The 25,534-nt window shown below is 32.0% G+C and overlaps 2 protein-coding genes across 3 annotated transcripts; both read right to left on the bottom strand.

Annotated features, from left to right (window-relative positions):
- Positions 1–11,192: 11,192 nt before the first annotated feature.
- On the bottom strand, positions 11,193–14,672 carry LOC107778431 (1-aminocyclopropane-1-carboxylate synthase). Its single transcript, XM_016598686.2, has 4 exons — positions 14,372–14,672; positions 13,847–13,978; positions 13,335–13,495; positions 11,193–12,566 (listed from the first exon to the last, which is right to left on the bottom strand). The coding sequence occupies exons 1-4, from the start codon at positions 14,537–14,539 to the stop codon at positions 11,567–11,569; spliced, it is 1,461 nt and encodes a 486-aa protein (XP_016454172.1). The 5' UTR covers positions 14,540–14,672; the 3' UTR covers positions 11,193–11,566.
- A 5,844-nt stretch (positions 14,673–20,516) lies between these two features.
- Positions 20,517–24,893, bottom strand: LOC107778432 (DET1- and DDB1-associated protein 1-like). Of its 2 annotated transcripts, XR_012699572.1 has the most exons (5): positions 24,672–24,893; positions 23,066–23,126; positions 21,332–21,393; positions 21,081–21,196; positions 20,517–20,838 (listed from the first exon to the last, which is right to left on the bottom strand). XR_012699572.1 is itself a non-coding variant. In XM_016598687.2 (4 exons), exons 1-4 carry the CDS (start codon positions 24,753–24,755, stop codon positions 20,764–20,766), a joined length of 282 nt encoding a protein of 93 aa, XP_016454173.1. In that variant the 5' UTR covers positions 24,756–24,885; the 3' UTR covers positions 20,517–20,763. The 2 variants fall into 2 exon arrangements, 1 of the variants encoding a protein (XP_016454173.1); XM_016598687.2 differs by lacking the exon at positions 21,081–21,196 and having other exon boundaries at positions 24,672–24,885.
- Between the last annotated feature and the right edge of the window lie 641 nt (positions 24,894–25,534).

The raw sequence follows: 25,534 nt of genomic DNA, 5'->3' as shown, positions 1-25,534 counted from the left end.
ACTCGGGTAAGCCAGGTCTAGAACAATACACCCCAGGGTTCAAACCTAGAATAACATAACCTCATGCCGGATTCCTAGTAGGTACGTTTGTTTGCATCACGTGCATTTGACTTTGGGAACTCAACACATGGGTTGGGTGCAAAAGTCGAACTGTGCCTCACTTTACTCAAAAGGTATTGAAAAATATACTGAAAATTCTAAATATTCCCAGCTTCTAGCCGAACTACACGGGTCTGATTCTCACCGGATGTGAGATACGTAGGCAAACCTCATCGGTTCCAGCCCACAATTTTTAAAAAATAAAAAATATTTTCCTTTGCTTCCTTCTTTAGAAAAGTCTTTCTTTGTGAACCCAATTTTGTTTTTTTTTTAAAATAAAATGCAAAAATATTTTCTTTTAATTTCTTCTAAAAATCCAAAAATATTTTCATTCTTATTCAGAAGTTTTTCTTTCGAAAATTGAAAAGAAAATTCAAGATTCAAAAATATTTTTTTTTTTCTTTAGAAGTTTTTTCTTTCATAAATTCAAAATAAAAGTCCAAAAAATATTATCTTTCTTCTTTAGAAGTTTTTCTTTTAAAATTCCCAAAACAAAAAAATATATAGAAGTTCAAAAAACAAATTTCTTCCTTTATAGAAGTCTTTCTTTTAAAGAAAAAAAAATCAACTAAAATTCAAAATTATGTTTTTTTCTCTTTTTTGGAAGTCTTTCTCCCAAAATTCAAAAATAAAAACAAAAACAAAACCAAAAGCCAAAAATATTTTTTTTTCTTATGTAGAAGTCCTTCTTTCAAAAAAAAAAAAAAAAGTCGAAATCCAAAAATATTTTCTTTCTTCTTTATAATCTTTCTTTCGGAAATTAAAAAAAAATATTATTAGTTTATTTCCTTTATTCCTATTTTTCCCAAACTACGCATACCCGATTCTCGTCTTTCAAGGTGGGATACGTAGGCAACCCACATAGGGTCCGGTCTTCCTAGTGTGTCTTAAGTTCTTGGCTTCGGTGGTCGTAGCCAAATCTTAAATGCCTAGCCACGTTTGATCACATCGGTCATTTTGCAAAATAGGGCTATTTTTATCAAAGTGATTTGTTAACCCATGTCTTAGAGACCTAAATCCACAACAATATATTCTCTCAGTTTAAGGTCCATTCCTGTTGAACTTGCATGCTTAACCCTTTTTTGACCATATAGGGCATTTCTGTAAAATGGGGTCATTTTTGCAAAGCAATTTTAGGGACCGCGATTCCTGAGAGTTTATGGGCCTTTGTGAGGTGTTTTCATGTTTTAGAGGTCGTCCTAATAGAGTTTTCACTTCTAGCCGCCCTTGACCACGTAGGCTATTTTTGCAAAAATAGCTCAATAATATATTGCATGTCTCCAATAAGAGGAGTTGTGGTGTCACATAGTGTCCTGAGTTACCAATTCTGTTTGGTCTTATCCTTCTCATTAAGGTTTGGATCCACTTACCAGAGGTTGAGCATGACAGACGCCCTAGGACCATCCCATTCAGGACAGTTGCCTTCAGAAGTTGTTTGAGGAGACTTTTTATATTTTTGAGTCTGCTTTCATGTTTTCTTTTACTTTATGGTCTTGTCCAGTAGTATTGAGTCTTGTAGGTGATGTCAGAGTCTGTCAAAGTCTAGCTGAGTTTGTCAAGTTTTTCCTGTCATCGTACTTCCCATTTTGTATTTGAAAAATAAAAAAAAAAGTTATAAATGAAAATCCAAAAAGATTTTGTTTTTAGTTTATTCTATCCATCACTTTTCCAGAACTACGCTTGGTCTGATTCTCATCAGATGTGAGATATGTAGGAAACCTACATCGGGTTCGGTCGAATAAATCAAAAGAAAAAAAAAAGGTTTTCCAAAATAAAGGTTGACTCGTGACAAGTTTGGAGTTGAACAAATACCATTCCGATTCTATTCAACCAAAAGCAATGTTGGCCAGAAATAACAACTCATGTGCTTTCAAGACCATACACATATTCTTTCAATCCATCTTCACATCAAAAGATAGCATAGACCATGTACCACTCGATACAAACCGCCACTTCCCTCCATGCCTTGACCCTTTTTAAACACTTCAAGGTCTTGATTAATTAAAAAGATTCATTGAGCTGATTCAAAATGGAGGATACCAATGTACCTTGGTCTCACATGCCAATAATAGCCTACGACCTTATCCAAAGGACTCAAGAATAGTGCAGATCTCAATCCTTTCTCGTGCCAATGGGACTTGTTTGTGGTTTTAATTTGGTCATTACGGTTCAATCAAGGGTTTTGGATCTTCTTTTGCTTGTCTTGTTCAACCCCCGTGTCCTTTTTTACTTCTCTCTCTCAAATGCAATCTTTTATCCTTCCCCATTGTTCTTGCATTCTCATTCCCATTCAATACAGTTCATTATTTTCTAGCCTACTAAATGTGACATGCGTCATGACCAGTGGCAAGATTTGGACATTAGCAAAATCTTTCTAACAATGAGTCATAAGATAATGTAGTTTCAAGGGAAAAGATTACAATGAACTTCACATTAAGAAAGAGGCAGGTTTTCGAGCTAATGATAAGCACCTCAAGGACTCAGTGGATGAGAAAAAATTTGTAGTGGAATCTGAAGTCGTCTTAGTTCTATCCTTCGGATGTACGATAATCCTTCATGATATTCCAGGTGAAATTATTTTGAAACATGTCTTGAGTTGGCATTTTTAGAATTGAAATGACGAAAGGCTAATTTTCTGCTATCCACACACTAATATCACTTGTTAGCCCTATGAGCCTTAATATATTTCTCTTTCAGTAGCAATCCTCTTTTGGAATCAAGTGCCTGTCAAGGTTTAGAATCGTCTTCGTTTAAATGTTAATATCTAAGAAAAAAAGAAGAAAATGTAGAACGAAAAAGAAAAGAAAAAAAAAAAGAAAGAAAAGGAAAAAGAGAGAGATCCTCATACCATGTAGTTCTTTGAACTGCGTTCGACCTGATTATTGTTACCACAAGATACGTAGGCAGCATTACGGTTCGGTCGCACCAAATAAAATATTTCATAATCCCACAAAGTCAAGAGTGGGGTAGGTTTTTAGAAATTCCATCTCAAAAAGAGAAGGAAAAAAAAACTCAAATTCTCTTGTTTCATATACTGGGGAAAAGTTTTAAAATGGATTCCAAAAGTTGTAAATAAAGTAACCCTGTCATTATAATTTTGAGCCTTCATGCGATCCGTTCGACCTGATTCTTGTTACCGCATTATAATTCTCTTGCCCTGTTGTTATCTTACTCTTGTAATTGATGTTACAAAGCATCAATCATGACCCCCAAGTTTGGGGACTCAATCCAAAAAGAATTCTCTAGCTCTACCGCAAAAAAAAAAAAAAAAAAAAAGTTGCTAAGAAACTCGTCCCTAATTTGTTGTTAATTAGCTATAATTAACGGTATTCTTTGATAATTCATCGCTTACCCATCATTAAATAGGGGTTAGTGACAAATTTGTTCTTTTGCTACAGAATTTGTCCAATCGCTTATTTTTGTTTTTGTTTATTAAATTTAAATCTGCTCTTTATCTCTCTTTATCTCTATTCATCATTTACTATTTGTTTCCCTTACCTTTAGTTTTATTTAAACGTTGTCACTTGTCAATGCCTAAACATCTAACCGGTACATTTTTAGCATCCACACATAAGATGCTTAATTTATTGACATTTTACTTAAGCAGAAATGAAATTACTATGACAAGTGACAAACTTCTGGTGTATTACTATTGTTTTCAATTATTCATGGGATGGCAGACTAAGGGGGAAAAAAGTATATCTCTGAGAAATTATTACTAAAAAAATGATGGATAACCTCTGTATTTGCCTCCTTCTTGAGTCACCTTTATAGTTACAAGAAGGTATACAGAAAAACAAAAAACAAATTTAAAAAATCCACAATAAAACCCATTTTTTAATTTATAGTTCTATGTCGTTTGTGGTATTTGAGTTATTTTATGTATTGTGTGCTTTTCTCCTTTGGTTTAAGAGGATAAATCAGTTTTTGAAAGTTTTCACTATCTGTTTCCAAGTTGCTAAGTAAGAATTGAAATTATGTGCTTGTTTGGGAGTTTCTTCTTTTGAAAATTATCTTCGTTTACATGCTTGGATTGAGTTAATCCGTTAATGAATGTCAATACAACACTTGATGTCGACTAATTTTCTGGAATTCAAAAGATGTTGGTGCAAGTTTTATAATGTTGCAAGTTTATTATTCGTATTGTTGGTGCATAACATCATGAAATGACGATAAACAATACAATCTACCCAAACATTGTACTATACATCAAAATAATACAGTACAATACAATACGATATTATATGATATATTATGAAACGATACATAACAACCATCCAAACAAGCTGTTAAAGAGTTAAGAACCAGTTGAAAACGAAACGAAATTAAGTAAGATGTAGGTTTTTAGTTAAAAACCTGATCAAATGAGTTTTGAAAATTACATAAATCAGATATATGATTTTTTTAAAAATATTTTGTAAGAAATATTTTTAAGTACAGAAGTTGTTTCAGAGAATATACTCGAATAACACTAGTTTCGGGAGTGTTTCCTTATTTGAATAACCAACTTTGAAGCTATATTTTAATTGACATAAGATAGGATAAATGAATAGAGAGTTTGATTTTCAAGCAAATAATGAAATCTACAAATTAAATATGTTCCTTTACCAACTGGAAAGAGATATCCATACACTTAAAGCATGTCATCTTGATTTAACTTACTCTTTTTGGACACTACTGTTGAAAAGATTATTCAAAATTTGAAGGTATGAAAATCGGTCAATATTTTAAAGATATTTTCGTATTAATCACGTTTCGCAACTAGCTTCTATAATACTAGTTTCTATAGGCGTGCATTGTCAGATCTGTCTTTTTTGTGTCATGTTTTATTACCATGTGCAAAAATTACCAGAGACATCATTGTTCTTCAAACAAAGATTGAAATTTTTTCAATAGGATCATCTGCAACACAAAGGATCGGTTAAGAACATTACTAAATTTGATTAATATTACAAGGATAAAAATAAAACGAAACCCAAAATACCAAAGAGGTTGAAATTACTGCATGTTATATGCGAATCATATGCATATCTAACTCTACAATGAAAAGAAAGTAAAAAGAAAAAGAGAGACATTATTTATTCTATATTATATTAAAAGCACGAAGGCCCTTAGCGAAATGTCGTTCGCCTTTTTTACCCTTCAAAATTAAAGTTTACACTAGACAAAATAGTCATTCAATTATTTTTTTAATATTTAAGAATATTCATTTAATTAATTCCCTACTATTTAGGAATAATTATTTAATTAACTTCCTAATATCTAGGACTTTAAAATTAACTAAAATTTGACTTATTAGTTATTTTTTCCTTATTTTAATTATGTAGATTAATCCCACCAAAACTTTTTTGTCTTATAAATGTGTGTAGTTAACATTATGACTTAAGGTAGTAGTCACTTTTTTATTTTGATATTTTACTTAAATGACTAATTAATTAAGTTGACCTTATACCATTCAAACAATTTATTTGCAAATTTCCCCCCTTTATTCAACGTATATAGACATTAGGAATGAGCATTTGATAAGGATTTCAATATTAGTTTAATATTGATTTATCTCCTTTATTAATTATTTTTTATTTTTAGATACAAATTTTGTTCACGATATTTAATTATTTATTTAATATTAAAATTTTTAAATCAACTAAAGTTTTAGTTATTAAATAACTCTTTATTTGAATTAGATAAAAAATTCTAATATTTTAAATTTTGAATCAATTAAGATTTTACTTTAAATAAATTATTTACTTTCTTGAAGTTTGTACCATAATTATAATACATTCCATGTTTTATTATTTAGGATTTTAAAATTAATTAAAATTTTATTTTTTAAAATTTTTATATAATATTTAAAGCTACACTCAATAATTTTTGACTTGCAAACATCATCTATAAATGTATAGAATTTACTAAATAATTGTAAAATAATATATAATCAATAAATATTTTTCTATTGACGTATGCAAACTTGAAATAATAAGGATGAAATAATAAAAGATGAAATATATTCTAAATGAGTTATTGTTAATTATTTTCCTTTTTTTTTCACAAATATTCTAACAAATGACAACTCCGTGTATTTTTATATATTAGTTTATTATTGTAAATTATTGACTCAACAATAGTCATTTTAAAACTTAAATTTTCACTTATTAAATTTTATAGGAATTACAGGCCAACTCGCCGTGATAACTGTTTTACTTGTTTGTTCGATATTAAGGCATAAAAATAACAAAAATTTTCATAAGATATTCTTACAAAATTTAAGTACTTTCATTGGGTTGGATTTGGGATCAACATATATACTTTTACAAAGTTATATCTTTTATTTTTATTAAAACTCAAAAATACTGTTTAATATAATATTTACGTGTTTTTAAAAATTATTTACTTATTGATGTGAGGAACACGCGCAACACGCGTATCTAAGACTAATTAAATGAAAAACTTAGGAAGTGCAATAATGGTGAGAATATGTCAATGGAACACGGTTTACATAGGTACACGCAAGAAACTGGAACACGGTTTACATAGGTACACGCAAGAAACTGGGACTCTAATTGGAATAAGAGAAGTGGAGGCCAATATGGCGGGCCCGGCGCAGCCCAGCCCATGTGAGCTTTAACAATTGACGTGTTGGGCTAGTCCACCATTTTGATGAGTCTTATAATGGTCAGTCCAGCACAGTTTTATATAAATTGCGGGCTCCCACGGGCTGACCAATCATTTTTTAAAATATAATTTTATATTTTTTCTTTAAGTTCTAACCTAAAAAAAAGATAAATATTTAAAAGTTAAAAAAATATTATTGAAAAAATTTCACAAAACTTAATAACTTTTTATACTGTTCCAATATATCACAATAAACTCTAAAAAAGTAAAGGAATTTTTACATACCTATACACTATTGGAAACTTTATTACCCTCCCTACTCAAGTTTCAATTTAATTATATCATATATACAAATTTACCAATTATATACACGTTAGGAATTAAATGAGTATCACTTTATATTAGGAATCAATTATTTATCATCCTTATTCTCTCTCCCTCATGCTCTCTCTCTCTCTCTCTCTCTCTCTCTCTCTCTCTCTCTCTCTCTCTCTTCTCTATGTCTTTCTCTATCTCTCAATCCCTAATTCCAATAATGTAGAGCAAAGGAAAAGAGAGCAGCAAATTCATCATTGACAGTCATTAAAAAGTTTTGAAGCATTGAATTCGAATTTGGGTTTTCAAAAAATATTATTTGTTTGGATTGGGTGTTGTTGCAAACAATTGGGAGTTCTCTCTATCTCTCAATCCCTAATTCCAGTAATGTAAAGCAAAGGAAAAGAAAGCAGCAATTTCACCATTGACAGCCATTAAAAAGTTTTGAAGCTTTGAATTCGAATTTGGATTTTCAAAAATCATTATTTGTTTGGATCGGGTGTTGTTGCAAAGAATTGGGAATATGGTTTGTAGTTTATATCTCAATTTTGAGGGTGTTTTGGTGAAGATTAGACTTGATTTTGGCTGAATTTCAGATTGAAACTCGAAGAAGAAGACATGACATATATTATACTTACGAAATTGTAATAAAATTGTAGAAAAATTGTATTATGTTGTTTATATATTTTTTTTTATTTAACTATTATATGAAAGTTGAACAATATTGTATAAAAATTATATTTAAGTTGTATGATATTGTAGTTGTATATAACTGAGTAGAAATAATGTATGAAAATTATAGATAAGTTGTATAATATATAATTAGTTGTATGAAATTTATTTTTATTATGTATAAATCAGATACAAAATATACAAAAGACATATTATATAAAATTTGTATAACAATTGTATTTATGTGGTATGATATTGTAGTTATATATAACTGGATAGAAATAATATATGAAAATTATAGATAAATTATAAATAAATTGTATAATATATAATTAGTTGTATGAAATTAATTTTTACTATGTACAACTTATAGATCGACACTTCCCTAAAAAGACAGAGTACATCATGAGATGCACAAGTGCTAGACGTTATTTACCTCTCTATCTAAGACCAGCCACCTAATATGTTTTATAGCAGTGGCGGACCCAAGTGGTGGCTAGCGGGTTCAACTGAATCCACTTCATAAAAAAATAATACTGTGTATATGTATAAATTAGGATTAAAGTTGTGTAAATTTTGCATAAATATTTTATTTGAACCCATTTGACAATTATTATTTTACCACTAAATTTATATACTTCTAAGATTGAACCCGCTTGTATAAAATTTTGGGTCCGCCACTGTTTTATAGGATGTGCACTTTGTAACTTCTGTATGTGATGAATATGTAATATGGTATAGACGCCGTTATGTTCGAAATTATAATATGTAAGATCACGTAAATCCGTAGCGTATGTAAATGGATTAGTATGTGTGAGTGTGACACGCTTGACTATGCAAGTATGTTTAACCTTTTGTTGTCCAGTGACTCCATAGGAGAATAAACATAATTTCCTCATCTTCTTCAGGTCGAAAATTAATTTATATAGGTGAGGCTTAACATATATCTCCATTTTGTTTGTGATAGACGATTGAAGCAGTCCCTAGTATGAAATGATTAAAGTTTTGATTTTTTTGATAGTATTTGGTTTGGTTGATAAAGGGAAGCTTCCAAATTTGTGAGGTAACGTGGCTGACTGGCTAAGTCCATCCCTTTGCTCCTTTCCATAATTTTAGACTTCAATCACGACTGAAATATTGGGAAATAAAATACTGAATACACGTAGGGAAAAAAAATCTAAATTGCATTTGTTTGGAGAGAAAGAGGGGGGGGGGGGGGAGGGAGGAGAGAAAAAAAGAAAATGGTATAACTAAATCCCTTGATTGAAGGCACAAATAATGGATTGGGAGCCTTTTAAAGTGGATTGTATATATTTTGTAACTAAAATGTGTTTAGGTCGGGTAAATATCAAAATATGAACATTTTTCGTAATAAGGTTTCAAATAGTGTATAGGAATAAAAAAATCCCAAAAGTAAAAAAGACAAAACTATATTACATTCACTAAAAGTTAAAATTCAAAACAAACTATTCAAGAGAACGTCCATGACGCTTATGAGATATCCAACACATCATCTTTATCAAACACATTTGAATCCGCTTGTGAGAAGGTTGTCTTAACATCTTCACTTTCATCTACATTTACAATTCGTATGCAATATTAATTAGTTAAATATTAAGAATAATTAAAATTTTAAAACTAATTAACGTTTTAAGATGTTGATCTTTTAATATGATGAGCTTAATAAACTTTAAGCTTGGGATACTCTTCTTGTTATTTTTTGTGTCATATACTTTTTATATATTTTAAATACGTATTTTTATTAGGTCCACGGTTCGGCCCAACCCAGCCTCAGTCAAGCCTCATGGGCCACGGGCTTACTCGGGCCGGGCTTAAAAGCCTCGCTTTTTAAATGGGCTTCAAAAATTCTAACCACCCTTGCTAAATCACGGGCAAAGCTGGCTCAACGAGTCAAGTCCATATTGACGGCTCTACAAACTTTATAGTACTAAAATTCACTGTTTTACCCATTATTTCGTGAAATAAATATAGCTAATTTTTTTAAAGGTAATAGAAATCTTTCATTTTTATTAATGTCAAGAATAAGATGTGGTCGTGTGGGGCTATATAGAAAGCTTAGCTCTAGTATCTTTTCTCCCCAATTAAAGGAAAGAAAATTAAAAGTAAAATAATTAGCCATCCAAACCCAACACAACACGGCCACGTTGGAATTGCCACGTTGGCCTAGGGGAAAGTTTAGTTTTTTTTTATTTAATTTTATTTTAGGATTCTAATTTCACAAGTGTATTCAAATATATAAGTGGAATCAAAGTCTTGAATATATGGGGTAAAAAGAGAATAGAAAGGCTTGGATCAAATTATGTGGGGGTCTATTGCATTATCGGCATATGCCTATATGACAAAAAGACTTGGTCTGGCTCTTTGTTTCTTGGATACTTTGGAGACAAACAATGTAATTGAGTGGATGAGAATAATATCTCCTAATAAAGTATAACACGAGAGCCAAATTCTTCCATTTTAATTTGAAGCACACCAACCGATAGAGGGAAAAAAGAGTGCGATATCATAGACAATGTAAGCTAAAAATATATATGAAAAATAATGACGTAGAAAATTTAAAAAATAATTATATATTTTGAGTGTGTAGTAGTTTTTAAAGTGTTCTAATGTAAATTTTCTTATTATAATAATATCAGTTGTTTCTCTTGATCGGATCATGGTTGTAAGGCTGATTTCACTCTTGATCATTAACTATTAGGATCAGAATAATTAGGTGTCATGCGGAAGCTAGTAAGCAAATCTTGAATGACGATAAGTCAGACAACAACAAAAAAAATATACCAAAAGAGTCACAAATATTTAACGTGATTCAGTCAATTGACCTACAATACATCGAGAGAACAACCTTACAAAGAGGCACACATAAGTGATAGCATAATACTTATCTCACAAATTCTCCCCCTAACTAAATAAGACTTTTAAAACACTTATGACTACATTGTGATTACTACTAAATTAGAAGGAAATATCTTCAATTTATAGAAGTCCAAAACCTTTTCCCGAAAAGGAACTAGCCATTTATGAAAGAATCATATTTTCCTTTTCGTAAAAGATAAAATCAATTATGGTAAATATGTTTTCATTCCTTCAAGGAATACTCCCCAAACCCTACTAGCGGGATTTTACTGGGTCTTTGTTATCCTCCAAGAAATAGAAAACTCAAAAATAGTAAGAAAATCAGAACAAACACCTAACACTAACTAATGCCTTAATACTTAGTCAAATTTTTTTGGAAGCACAATTGAAACAGAAAAAGCTCTCCTCATCCTAGCTTCTTACTCTTTGGTCTTTTCTATTTTCTACAGATAGATCAACGGTATAAAATGAGCTTTGTTTTATTCCTGTTTTCTCCCTCTATATAGTATAAAGAAATGAGATACTTTGACAGTGTCACAATCATCTGGTGTATAACTATTTTTATTATAAATGCAATGGCAGACTAACAAAACAAAAAGTAGACATCTGAGAAATTATTACTAAAAAATTGATGGATTTCCTCTGCATTTGCCTCTTGAAAACAGGTTATAACTTGAGTCACCTTTATAATTATACAAGAAGGTATACAGAAAAAAAAAACAAATTAAAAAAATCCATAATAAAGCCCATTTGATTGCTTCTTGCAATCATAGTATAAGCAAAAACTTAACAAAAAAAATCAAAGAATCTCTATGAACTTTCATTCTATGTTTTGTAATTAGACCTACCAATCAATACTACAACTATAGAACTCACCCTCCTCTAATTAGACCGATGTATTAGGTACTCAGTGAAATAGTCAACGTGTATATAAGCTGATCTGGACGCTCAGTGAAATAGTCGACATGTACGCAAGCTGATCTGGACGCCATTAAGTCCTCGCTTGGACCATAGGAGAAGACATTGGAGAGTGAGGAGAGTTCTTGAAAGGAGAATTCATGAAATCATCCAATCTTCTAAATGATAAACTAATTTCAAGTTTGCTCCTTCTACATTGTTTCTTGGTTGCAACTTCAATTAGTCCCTTTCTTTGTAGCACAAAATGCCTAATTCTTCTCAATGCAACTCTCATAGTTTCATCATCCATATTAGCAAAACATACTCTAAACCAACCAGGCTCAGAACAATGAAATGAAACACCAGGAGAAACATTGAGTTTAACTTCATTAATAATTATATGCCAAAGATCCAATTCAGCTTCAAATGTTGACTCTTTAAGTAGTCTTCTCAAATCCATCCAAAAAAATAAGCCACCATTACTCTTCAATGTACTAATTCCAACTTGTGCTAATCCCTTAGTGAACAAACCATGCCTTTGTGACAATCTCACTGAGCTCTTCGCGATGAAATTTTCAACGAAAATCTCATCCGATAACATGGAAGCAATCAAGAATTGCGTTTGTGTTGAAACGAGTCCAAAACTTGACATTTTTCTAGCACAATTCACCACTACGTCGTTGTATGAGTAAATAATCCCGACTCTGAATCCAGGAAATCCCAAATCTTTCGACAGGCTATAAACAACATGTACCAAATTTTCGTTGCAACCATTAACTTCCTGCATTACTTCGGATATACTGATGAAATCGGGCTGGCTAAAGACCGTTGCAGCGTAGATTTCGTCGCATACTAAGTGGATGTTTTTGTCATTGATGAATCTTAGTATGTCTTTTAATGTTTCCCTGTCTAGGACTGTGCCTAATGGATTTGATGGATTGTTTATAAGTAAGCCTTTTACTCTGATATTTGATTCTTGAGCTTTTTCATATGCAGATTCTAAGGCTTCTTTTGTGACCTTGAAATTGTTGGAACTCTCACAAACAACAGGAAAAAGTTGTACCCCAGTTCTCCACCTCAAATCTCTATCAAATCTGCAATATAGATATGAGAAATTACTTTTAAATACTTCTGTAATCAAGTCTACTAAATCTCAGAAAAATAGTTAAGCAGATTGTTATGGCTGCTTTTGGGACAGATAATAGATAATTCATAATGGTTCAAATTAGTACTCCTTCTATCCCAATTTATGTGATACTTTTCGCTTTTCGAGATTCAAAATTTTTAGTTTTAAACATGCATTTGGACATAGAATTTTTTAATTTTTCGAAATAAAATTTATATATTTGAAAACTACGTAAAAAGTAGTATAAATCACAATAATTAATAATTTAAAATATTTAAAAGACATAAGAGAAGTTTACGGTCAAATAGTAATTTGTTTGACTCGAAATCCGAACATCTTTATATAAATGTAGAAATAAAAAGTGAGTATGATATGAACTGTCTTTTGTTTTATGGTCTTTGTCACTTAGGTCCATAAAGTTATTGAGGTTCTACTAGAGGACCTACATTCTCTATTTCTTGCAAAGTAGTAGTTGTATTCATGTCCCACACCAATAATTTACTTGGTCCAAGTACCAAAATAACTGAAAATTAGACCTCAAAGGTAGAGGATCTTATTATCATGATTCCTAAAAGGAAAACGGTTATAGTAAGCTATCTATCTTATTTTTAGCTTATTAATTTCACTTATTAACGACAGTTTTATTGATATGATAGTATAATTTTTTACACCGACAGTATATAAAAACGTTAAGCCCCTTAAAAATGATGTAAAAAAAAAAAAGGCAACTTCTTACCCTGGGTAATACGGTGTAGGAACTAAAAATGCATCACCAGGATCAGCCAAACAAAATGCTAGAGTTTCATGAGCTCCAGTTGCCCCTCCACTCATAACAATGCGATCTGAATCAAATATAACTCTATCTCCTCTCACTTTTTCCATAAATCTTGAAACTGCCTGCAAATTCACAAAATTATTATTAATAAGGTAAGAACAATACTGATTAATCAAATGTAACGACACGTAGAGGAGGACTCAGGATTTTAACGAGATGGGGCACAATATTCTGCTCAACTAGTGCTCCCTAAAGGCTTTTAGTATTTAAGGTGTAAGTAATTTAAATTAACCATTTTCAAGGCATACACATATGCATATACAAGATTTCTATCAAAGTTTAGTGGGTTCGGTGATTCCTCAATAGTACAAATAGGTCCGACTTTGACGACATGGATAGTGAAAATCCATATTGTCGACCCAACTTAATTGTTTGAGACTGAGACGTATTTATTGTTGTCGTAAGTGATATACCTTTCTAAACTCTGGCAAGCCATGATAGTCTTGAAAAATAGCAATATCCTTGAAATCTTGAGCTCCTTCAGCTGTGCAAATGGAGGCGTTTGGGTTATTGACTACCCATTCTTGAATTAAATCAAAACAAAGCTGCAAAAATATCATATGAAAACACAAATTGTTAATTGCAAGAAATGCGAAGAGACAACAAAGGCGAATTCAAAATTTAAACTTAAATGAGTTCAACTTTTGAGAATCTTAGCATGAACAAATATATTTTTCATACTTTGGATTGAAATTTTATAGGTTTTTTAGATACTTATGTTCTGTGTCTTAATACTGAATTCAGTTGAACACAGAAAAAGTTGACCTCGACCACCGTTATTAAGAAAAGGAAAGAGAGCTATGTTACTCGGACCTTCCAAAAATATTGTTGCGCCCGTGTTACATCCTCTAAAATGCTTAGCTTTTGGAGGATCTGACACCACACCCGACAGTATTTTTGAAGAGTCCGAACAAAGAGAGTAGTCTGTGTTGTCATACCTGATTTTCAGCCAAACCCATCTGAATAACACCATTAGGATTTTGTGTTAGATGAAAAGGATCATTTTCATAAGCTTTCCAACCATCAAAATATGCTGAGTTTTCGCCATGTCCATCACTTGTTGCTATCTTTGAAAGGAGTTTCTTATTGCCTGAAATGAAACCCATCTTCTTCTAAATCCTTAAGAAAAAAAAATCAAAGGTTATATCAAGAAAAAATGGAATTTTTTTATTTTTTTGGGGCTAATTTGCTTGAGGTTTTTTGGTAGAAATTAAAGAGACTTTGAAATGTTAAGTTGGTAGAATGGACATGAAATGAGGACCTATTTATAATAGTATTTGTTTTGACTCCATTATTTTTTGTGGTAAAGAAATTTCCATGAAATAGAGGACATAGACCTTAAAAAGCAATTTCCTAATTTGGAAGTATATGGCTGCTTAATTAGTGCGTAATCAATATGGTAATAGCGCATTAGTGATAAACTGAAAATGATCCCATTTTAATTAATTAATTTCCTTTCTAATCTTCCTACTTGCCTCGCTACCAAGCAAAATTCTAGGACAAAAGAAAATATGTTATATTACGTGACATTCTTTTTTATCGGTCCAAAAAGAATAACATATTTTTATATTTAGTAATAATTCAATTTTAAATTTTTTCTTTTACGCATGAGATGATTTTCAGACGTACAAATTTCTATAGTTTGTTTTAGACCACATATTTTAAAAGTTTTCTTTTCTTTCTTAAACTATGTGCCCAATCGAAGACATTCACATGAATTGGAACTGGGAGCATGAATTTTCTAATATCATGTCAGAAAATATTTTTGGAATTGATTGATTGTCATCAAGATTTGCTTTATTAGCTTCGGACGCCTTCTTATTTTCGGCCCAACAAATATGAGCATTGGATTCCAACAGAAATGGATAATATAAGAATATTCTGGTTCGTTAATTGATTGTATTTTCTTGATTAACTACGTTGTAGGTTTTAGTCACAATCTTTATGGGATTGTGTGGTTTTTTCAATAAATTAAAAGACAAAAGTAGGAAATCGTACCTTATTTCCAAATATTGCATCTACAAAAAAAAAATAAAAAAATAAAAAAAGGAATAGACATTTAATTTGTATGTATTCAAAATTTGCAATGTACGTGCAATGGTCCACAGGGGTATTAAGTGTATTAAAAAATACATTCTCAAAAAGTTTCCAGTAATGTCACTATAAAACCCAAAAGAGATACGTAATGGAAATTGGATTTCAGTTATACTAACATTATTAAAAAAAATTATCCGTATAATTTAATTGGTTATAACATATTATTATTTTATTTTTCAAGCTATCTTATTAGACTTGTTATGACAAATTTATCTCTTGTTATAGGACAACTTGATAGCTACATTGTCAATGTACAAAATTTAAACTCATATCAAAATACTAATGGAGGAATAGGCTAAAATACTTTTTTATAATCATGATGTTATGGTAATCGCCTTCTTAAACACAAATGATATGTTTTTGCTTAAAATATAGAGTTGGAACTGAATTAATTGGAGCAATACATAACACGTTGAAGTTTTTCATTTTACTTATTTGCCAAAACTAATAATGAAGGGTTACACCCCTTCAACTAAATTTAATATTTTTATTAGAAACATTATATATATATATATATATATATATATATATATTGAAAATTGAATCGATCAAATTTAAATTATAATTATCTTGTATTCCAATTTGTACAAAATTTTACATACTTGATTACTCTGACTAAGTCCAACTAGTTCACAATCATCTTCCACAGGAATTTTGCAGAACATGGAATACAGTCTGGACACGATTTAATTAAGTGAGTTTTTCCTAAAATATCAAATAGTCAATAAATACAACGTTGCTCAAAACTACCAGAGTCCAAATTATGTTACGAAAAAAATATGTTTGGTCAATATTCTCTTAAGTAATTAACATGAGAAAAAAATCGATTATTGACCAAACTCTTAATTTGTTTAATCTACTTTCGTTAAAAGCAAGAGGAATATTTGCAGCATACGCAAGTGAAGGAAAATGGAAAACATGTGATTAATAAGCAAGTAAGCCTTTGGTTCGTTCATTGAAGATGAATTGAATTTGTACCCAAAAAAAGAAAAAAACAAATTAATAATTATAAGAGGAGAAAATGGTCGAACATGTGGATGGCTTTCTTTATGATAATTTCCTCTAGTCAAGTTAAATTGCTTGGCTCCCACTTTTTTGATATACAAATTTTGACCGCAAACAAGTGTGGTGGAATGGTTAGAATATTTCTCCGTCCTTAATTAAATATTTCAGGTTCGAACCTTACGAATAAAAAATATCTTGACAGAAAGTATTTTACCTTTAGTGGAATTATGTATTCGGCGCAAATTCGAATTAGTAGGACCAATAAAGTTTTCTTGTAGCAGGGGAACCTTGGAGCAACGGTAAAGTTTTCTCTGTGTGACATAGGTTACAGGTTCGAGCCGTGGAATCAGCCATTAGTACTTGTATCAGTGTAAGCTATCTATATCACACCTTCTTAGGGTGCATGCCTTTATCGGACCATACATAAATGCCAGAGGCGGATCCAGAATTTAAATTTTATGGGTTCAACTTTTAAAGTTATGGGTTCATATCTATTATTTTTGCAATTTTAATAAATTTTACACATAAATTTTTACTCAGTATTAAAAGTTATGAGTTCAATTGAACCCGGTAATAATATACTACTTCCGCCCTTAATAAACGCAAAATATTTCATGCACCAGAGTGATTTTAATAAAATTTTCTTGTAAGGTCAATATAGATCTAGGAGTGCTGCCCTACTTTGAGCTGAAAGTTAGACAATCAACATTTGTAAAATCTTAGTCAGAAATTTAACTATTTTGGACAATGTTGGACTTCTTTTAGCAGTGTCTTTAAATTATTCTAGGCCTATTCTTAGTCAATTCCCCACATGACATATTGCTTTCAAGAATTGGGTCTCCATTTCCAGAACCATTCTTGGTCAATCCTTTATATGACATGTAACAATTTACATACTGCTTCCAAGAATTGGGTCTACATTTCCTGTCATTCTTCTTGGGTGTACCTAGGTCGGGTTGGTTCGAATTTTTCAATTATTAAACCAAATCAATAGTGTGGGGTTTTTATATTTATAAACCAAACCAAACCAACAAAGTCGGGTTTTTCAATATCGATTTTTCTCGGTTTTTTCGGGTTTTTTCGGATTTTCGGGTTTTTTCCCGGTAAAGTCTTCATAGCCTAAAATATATAACTTGTGCTCCAAATATTTCTTAAGTCCTAGTAAAATACAACTATATAAAGTGTTTTCCAAAAAACTAACACAATAATATAAGATAAGTCATAACATTATACTAAAATATCCAATAACAAAGATAAAATAATAAAATTACATAAAACAAATATCGCTAACTAATAAGCCATAATGAAAATTAATATAATCTAAAAATACTATATAGGTCATGCTAAAATAAGTATATCTAATAAGTACTAATATTAATTACATAAATAAGCACTAAAGAAAAAGATAAACTAAGTTATGCATTTTTGCCGTAACTTGGGCTCATCATGCGATTATATTAGTCTCGCTAAATTCGTTCTCGAATGATCCCCCCTTCTTCCTTACCCTGGCAAGTCTTTGTGAAATAACTCCGATGAGACAAAAAGGGGAGTTTCCCTCGACTAAGAGAACTAGCAGCAGATAGGCATTCAGTTAGCTTGAAAACTCTCCAGCTGAGCTGGACGCCGGGGCCCTGGATCTTTTTCCTACGAGACCTTATAGTTTCCCAGCCTTAAATCTATCCTAAGGTCCCAAATTAGACCAATGGAATTCTGTCTGCTATATTTAAAACTAATAAATACGGGCTTCTGAATTGATCTCATCTTTTAAGAATTTTCATTTTTCTTTGTTGATTAATAACCTTATCATTAAATAAAATGCGCTTTATAGCAATATCACATATACATTTCAACCTCGAATTTTCAATTACGAAAAAAATTATAGAGCTTATAAACTAATGTAAAACTAAAATAATTATCCAACACTTTCGTCATTCCTAATATTGAATTGAATTTCTTTTGTTAGCATTAGTATTTATTTGAACTTTGTTTGAGTTATTACATTTATGGGCTATAAAATTTATTTACCATTCAAGAATAAGTCTAAACTTGAAATAATACGTTAAAAGATAAAATTGTGAAAAAGTTTATGAAATATTTATAAATTACATTACAATAAATATTTATATGTATAAAATATTTTTAAAAATTATATAAATGTACTATCGGATTGGTTTGGTTTCGGTTTGACTTTTTTTAGTTAAAACCAAACCAACCCAATTATGGTCGGGTTTTATTTTTCAATACCAAACCATATTGGATTTTTTTTCTGGTTTGACTCGGATTATCGATTTGGTGCGATTTATCGATTTTCTTTGTACATCCCTAATTCTTCTCCAAAAACTTGCATATTAAGGAGTCATTTGGTTCCCAAATTAGTCATCGAAGCCAGGCATATAATTAAAAAATTATTTATGCGGTGAATAATAAATAAGGAATTGTTATATGGTGAATAATAATTATAAGGAATATTATGTAGCGAGTAATAATACAAGATACAAGTAATTGCGTTATGGATGGTTTACCCACTTTAAGGCTTCACTTTCAATACTTTACTAATATACACATTCTTGTTCCACGTCAATAATAGATAGATTCCTGCATAACTTAATAGAAGTATTCTATAATATTGTCGCTGAATGATTTATTAGTTGAGATTATTTATTTCTTATTATCCAACCAAACAAATATTGCAGTAATTATGCATGGATTACTTTTTCTAGTCTTCTAAGTGAATATTGTATAATAAATTTATTCTTAGATTACTTTTCCTAATACCAATTGACCCCTAAATGATTTCTAAGTATTTGGGCTGATCTACATAATATAATGACAAGAGCATATGGTAACAAAAAAAGAACCCTCCGCTAGGATCAATCAAGAGGAATTTTCATAAATCACTATAGTTTAGAGCCTAATTATCATACATAGCTATAGTTTGACTGATTACTATTTATAGCTACTGTTCAATTGTTACCAGCTTGTATTACTTGTATTCTTTCGCTCTAAATGATAGTATCAACGCATACAATATACTAAAATATAGTGATACATATAGTTACTGTATCACTGTATGTGACTCTAATTCTCTCTAAATAGTTGTATCAACGTGTACAATTCACTGAAATAAAGTGATCCATATGTATCACCATATGTGACTCCACACACTGTATTTACTGTTGGGATTTTGCTACAAAATACAAAGAGTAGCTACGAATTATAATTATTTTAAAGTGTATTTATGTATGGTAAATACAGTATATAAGTTAGTTACACCATGTAATTTTTCCATCAATTAAAGGCGGAGTTTACATTTTTGTTCAAACCAAAGGCTACTTTTTTCCTCTTGGCTAGCAGTCTTAGCTATTCAAAAATGAAGACTTCTGACTAGGAAAAATGCTAGAGCATGTGTGTATGGAAAGGGAAAGGTAGCTTAATTAACTAATATCATAAGCAATTAGCTAATAGCCAATGGGAAACAGATGAGAAGTGTTAATTATGTCACTGATCATCAAGCATTTTGACTTAGTCTTTATTTGAAGTTGATCAAATCTTAAATATATTAAATATATTATGCCTAAGTTGGAGATAAGTTAAACTCCCCAAGCAACTTACACATGAACATAATCTAAAATGTTAATCGTATAGTGTGTGCTCAAATTAATCCCTATTTGATATCTTTGGATGATTTTAGAGAATACATATAAAATCGGACCTAAATGTGAATGACATGAAAAGCCCTATCCAAAACCTAACACTAAAGGCATTACGACGATATACAAGAGGAATAGAAAAACTTGTGATTGGTGCGAGGAAAAGATCTGTTTATGATATAGTTCAAGAAAGAATCGTCTCATTTCCTTCATTCTTATTTATTCACTTCAAGACTAGTTCTGAACGCCAAGTAATTCTTCCACATCTAAGACTACCAAAAATCCATATGCTACCTTCAACGCTCATGCAAGAAATCTCATCCAACAACACTTTCAATAATGTACATTTCTCCATTGATATATGCAATAAGCAAACAAGCTCTTCTCAATTTTACAACAACATGCATCTCTGCCATTAAAACAATATTTACAGAAATATGAAGAAAACCCGAAGACGTCAAACCTATTTAGAAGTCATTTCTCAAAACCAAGTTGTGTACCATCCGACTTGAAACTGTCACACTTGGCATTTTCTCATCTTCTTCCCGCCCCAGGAGTAGCACAAAAAGAGAAGCAACTCAGATGGATGCCTTAAGATGCTTAGATCCATGCTCTGGTGTAAGATTTTCAGTCGCAGCACGTTTCGGTCTCAACTGCAATGCCAAGAACATTCAGAACCATGAAAGAATAAAACACATTTCACAAAGAGAAGAGGCTAAAAATATACCCCTCTACCATATGATATATCTTAGTTTATCCTCCGTTATACTTTCAGATCATTCATACCCTTGCCATTAACAAATCATCTCCTATTTGTCCTTGACTTAAGGAACTCTAACATGAAGTATAAGGGTAATTTGAAGGCATAGTCAAAAGTAGAGGAGTAAATATAAACCTTTTTCCGAAGTACTTTAACATGTGGTATTCACCCAATCCACGTTGAAGCTCCGTTAAAGTCGAGGGCAAGTACGAGACGCTATGCTAGTGGCAACTGGCAAGGGTGTGGATGGCCTAAAAGGTATATCGGAGGGTAAAATTAAGATATTCCATATAGTAAAGGGGTAAATTTGGATCTTTTTCTTTTCACAAATTGCCAATATCCATCACAGAAACAAGAATGAATGTCAAAATGAAATGAATACTAACCTTCTCTTCAGCACGCTGCTCTAAGTGTCTCAGAAGTATATTTTTGGCTTCTGAACTAATAACTGGCAATTCAAATGCAAGAAAATAAGATATGTTCAGTGAGAATCAAGATAGTTGAGTCAAAAATGGATGATTTTAGTATGCTTTACGCTCATACAATTCATATCTAGTATGCTTTCCCTTGATGATGAAGCACGAGAAACTAAACAGCCAACAAACTTGCACGTTCGTATAGGTTTTGATGATTATCAGTATAAGGCATTAGCTGATGCACATGTGCATCCTTATAATTTATACCTATAATATCACCATGCATTAGATAGTTATTGGCAGCTATGATATATCATATATGTACCAAATATTGCAACCTAGGATTAAAATAATCCCAAGTTTGATAGGATAATGTATGATATCCAGGATTAAGTCTGGGATTAAATTGATACCATGTTTGGTTGACGGTAAAAATTTATCCCAGAGCGTCAACCACACACGATATAAATTTAATCTCACACCTTATGTTACCTTTTCAAAAAAAAATATATATATATTTAATCTCACACCTTATCCCTCGTACCAAACGACCCCTAAAGAGTTAAACTACGATTTTCTAAAAGGAAAAGGACATGAATCTGACAAACTGGGACTTCTCTGTGCAAGTTATATTTCTAAAAGTAGCACCAACCAATCTAACAAGAGAAGAATAGTTAGATTGTTTTTAGTTAAATTCTCACAAAAAATATTTGCAATATATTTTCGCACGCTTTCTCACCACAGTTGAATATCGCAAAACACACGCAACTAAAACACACAAGCTCTTATTAAAGCTGTCGAGACAATTTCACTCCAAAACTTATTTGCTGCTAGTTCACTTGCACTATAGCCTTCAAAAAAAAAAACCCCATTTACAGGAGCCTTGAATTAAATATAGCCATAGGAGAAAAGCGAAGAGCTTCATCTTTTTTTGAGCCGAGGGTTTATCGGAAACCACCTCTCTACTTTCTAGGTAGGGGTAAGGTCTGCGTACATAATACCCTCCCTATACCAACTTGTGGGATTATACTGGTTTGTTGTTGTAGTTGTTGAAAAAAGCGAAGAGCTGCACTATTTGCTTCAAAGGCATAGTTGGGGCTTCCGCATACACATATACGACTCATTGCCTATTGGCATCCTAATCGATCCAAACATCAAGATGCAGGTTCATAAACCTGTCAACATCCAGACATCCAGTAGTCTTGAAAAGGTAGAATACCTAATCAAAAGATATCTTACAAACCAGAGACTTTCTGGCAAAAAACGTTCCGAGGTTGCAACAACTTATATAGTAAAACAAACTGAAGTTCAAATTCCTCAAGAAACGACTGGCTTAACTCTACGGAGGAGACAGGCTGCATGACCAACAGATATAGCAGCTGATGCGATTCAGTTATTCCGTTCACCATTCACTTAGGGAGGGGAATTAGTATTCTAGGCAATTATATATAACTAAAATGCAGTTACCTGATAAAGGTAGAGGATGAGAGCACCTAATACATATAGGCCACGGTTCGAGCCGTGGAATCATCCACTAATGCTTGCATCGGGGTAGGCTGCCCACATCACATCCCCTTGGAGTGCGGCCCTTCCCCGGACCCTACGTGAACGCGGGATGCTTTGTGCATCGGGCTGCCCTTTTTTTTTCAAGTATAAAGTAGAAACATGTTTAAGAAACAAAGAAAATTCTTTTTCTTGGTTTACCTTGATTTGGTGGCGGAAGAGTCCTATCATGAGTAGGACGATAAGTCACGGGTGTCATTCTCTAGCAACAGAAAGAACATAGAATTAGATAATAAGATATATAAATAGTATCGTCCGAATTGAAAAAAAGAAAAACGAATATGCATTCCAGCTACTAAAAACCAATCTGGAAAGATTAACCAACGAGTAACTTCATCACGGAACACGTTTGCTGATGTATAATAATTTTTAAAGAGATTTTGAAGTGCATACGCAGGGTTCTATATCCTTTGGAATATAAAATTTTAGTTCACTTTACGCAACTCCTCGGGAGAGACATAATGAGCTCCAATCTATGAGTTAGCCAAGTAACCTTATCATCAAACATTCCATATGTTTACCTTTCTAATTTTGTGATAACTACCAGAGTGGGGAAAAACAAAGGGCAGTAAAAGATGGAGACCAGATTCAATACACAACAATAATCGCAAAAAAGTCCATTATGGATAATAGACACTTCGAATAATATGCAAGATCTTCTGCATCTAAAGCTTTAAAATCCTCACAAGGTAGATCATAAACCCAGTGCTGTAAAATATACGGCTCTAGAGGACAGGTTCTGGAGTATGCTCTAAAAAAGGGGCAGCGCGGTGCACAAGGCATCCCGCGTTTACGCAAGGTCCGAGGAAGGGCCGCACCCCAAGGGGTGTGATGTAGACAACCTAACTTAATGTAAACATTACTAGCTGCTTCCACGGCTCGAACCCGTGACCTATAGGTCAGACGAAAACAACTTTACCGATGCTCCAATGCTCCAAGTGAATGGCACAACATTTCCTACTAACACACTATAGTGAAAACTAATTGTATAGCTTATCTAGACAGTCTTAGAACGTTATGGTTTTCATTTTTGCTGCCTCTTACATATTTGTCAGTCTGAGTTCAAAGTAAAAATAACTGAAATACAGTAACAGAAGCAGTGCATACTAATAATCAATGCCGTAATAGATCAAAATCTGATATATAGTTACTATTTTCAACTGTTAATAACAGAACGCCACATGAGCGCGTAAAAAATGACAATCAATCAACTACATCCCAATCTCACACTAGCTGTTATACAAATTCTCTATATTCATTCAGCTCAAATAGGACCCATTTCATTACAAATACTAAATAATTGATCTTTTAAGACAAATTAGAGTTTCTTAACAAGGGGTTCGCAACAAATGAAGAATTTCTCAAAATGCACATGTTTTCATAAGATAACCTCAACATACACCAAATTGTCCCAAGAACTCCTTTTTTGCGTGTGCATAAAACAAACAGAGCAAAAACAGGTCGAACAATAATCAGCTAAAATGGGTAATTCACAAAGAAATTGAATAGGAAAAAGGGGGTTAGTACAAATCATGATTGAGCTTTTCAAATGCACATCAACAAACACCTCCAAATTGTCCCAAGAACTCATTTTTTGTGCATAAAACAAATAGACCAAAACTTGGTCAAGTAATAATCAGCTAAAAAAATGGAAAATTCACAAAAAAGAAGTGGAAAGAGGGGTTAGTAATATCAAGATTGAATTTTTATTTACAAGAAATTGAAAAAGGAAAAAAAGGGTGCTTACAGAAGGGGTGGAGGGATCGAAAGGGCGAAGCTGGCTGAAATTGTGAGGGTCAAAAGAAGGCCAATCACCTAGCATTGACCCCATTGAATTATTAACGGGAAGAATCGAGAGAATAATGCCACTGTTTTAGACACCGGAGGTAAATAGAAGCTGCAAAATATATGGTGGGTTGGACAAAATATTGATGTTGGCAAAGTATAACTATGACATACACTTGAATTACGTATACTCCTTATTTGGCCTTTTAACTAACAAATATTAATGCTGTCGCGAGGGATAATACATAATTAACACTGTAGAGTTGTCTCACTTTACCTATCGTACCCTTATATTTTGCCGCGGTCCTTGAACAACTTCGAATCTTTTGTGAATATATTATATTATGGATGTTCATTTAGTACTCCATTGGAAAGAAACTTTTTGAAGAAGCTTGTCCATATGGGACTCCGCCGTAAATATATTTATCTATTTAGTATTTTATTAGAAATAAGCCTCCTGAAGAAACTTATCATTTCGGTACTCCGTTATGGATAAATATTACCCCTAGTAGAAGATTATCTATATCTGGTGCAGTAGCAGCTTACACAGCAGCTTAGAGTAGCACCTTACACATAAGCTTACACAGCAGCTTGCAGTAGCAGCTTATACATCAGCTTGCAGTAGCAGCTTCCTTTCTTTTATAAATAGAGGAGAATTCAGTTCAATATGTACATAAGTTTGAAGTTTGGATAATATATCAGTTTCTCTCTATACTTGTCTTTACTTTACAGTCTTTATTTTATAACACGTTATCAGCGCGAGACTCTGCCATCTCGAGCAAATACTTTGAAAGTATCAGAGGTACGAACTTTTTTTTCTTCTAA

Source organism: Nicotiana tabacum, chromosome 15 (genome assembly GCF_000715075.1).
Source record: "Nicotiana tabacum cultivar K326 chromosome 15, ASM71507v2, whole genome shotgun sequence".
Classification (NCBI taxonomy): Eukaryota; Viridiplantae; Streptophyta; class Magnoliopsida; order Solanales; family Solanaceae; genus Nicotiana; species Nicotiana tabacum.
Note: the sequence above shows the minus strand (reverse complement) of the source record. Positions and strands in the feature narration are given on the sequence as shown.

Coding starts and splice junctions, on each gene's coding strand:
- LOC107778431 (XM_016598686.2), bottom strand. CDS start 14,539: ATGGGTTTCATTTCAGGCAATAAGAAACTCCTTTCAAAGATAGCAACA. Junction 13,979..14,371: donor TGGGTTTGGCTGAAAATCAG/GTATGACAACAC, acceptor ATATTTTTGCAG/CTTTGTTTTGATTTAATTCA. Junction 12,567..13,334: donor CCTACACCGTATTACCCAGG/GTAAGAAGTTGC, acceptor TCTATATTGCAG/ATTTGATAGAGATTTGAGGT.
- LOC107778432 (XM_016598687.2), bottom strand. CDS start 24,755: ATGGGGTCAATGCTAGGTGATTGGCCTTCTTTTGACCCTCACAATTTC. Junction 23,127..24,671: donor TCGATCCCTCCACCCCTTCT/GTAAGCACCCTT, acceptor TTCTGTTGCTAG/AGAATGACACCCGTGACTTA. Junction 20,839..21,331: donor AGCAGCGTGCTGAAGAGAAG/GTTAGTATTCAT, acceptor TTGGCATTGCAG/TTGAGACCGAAACGTGCTGC.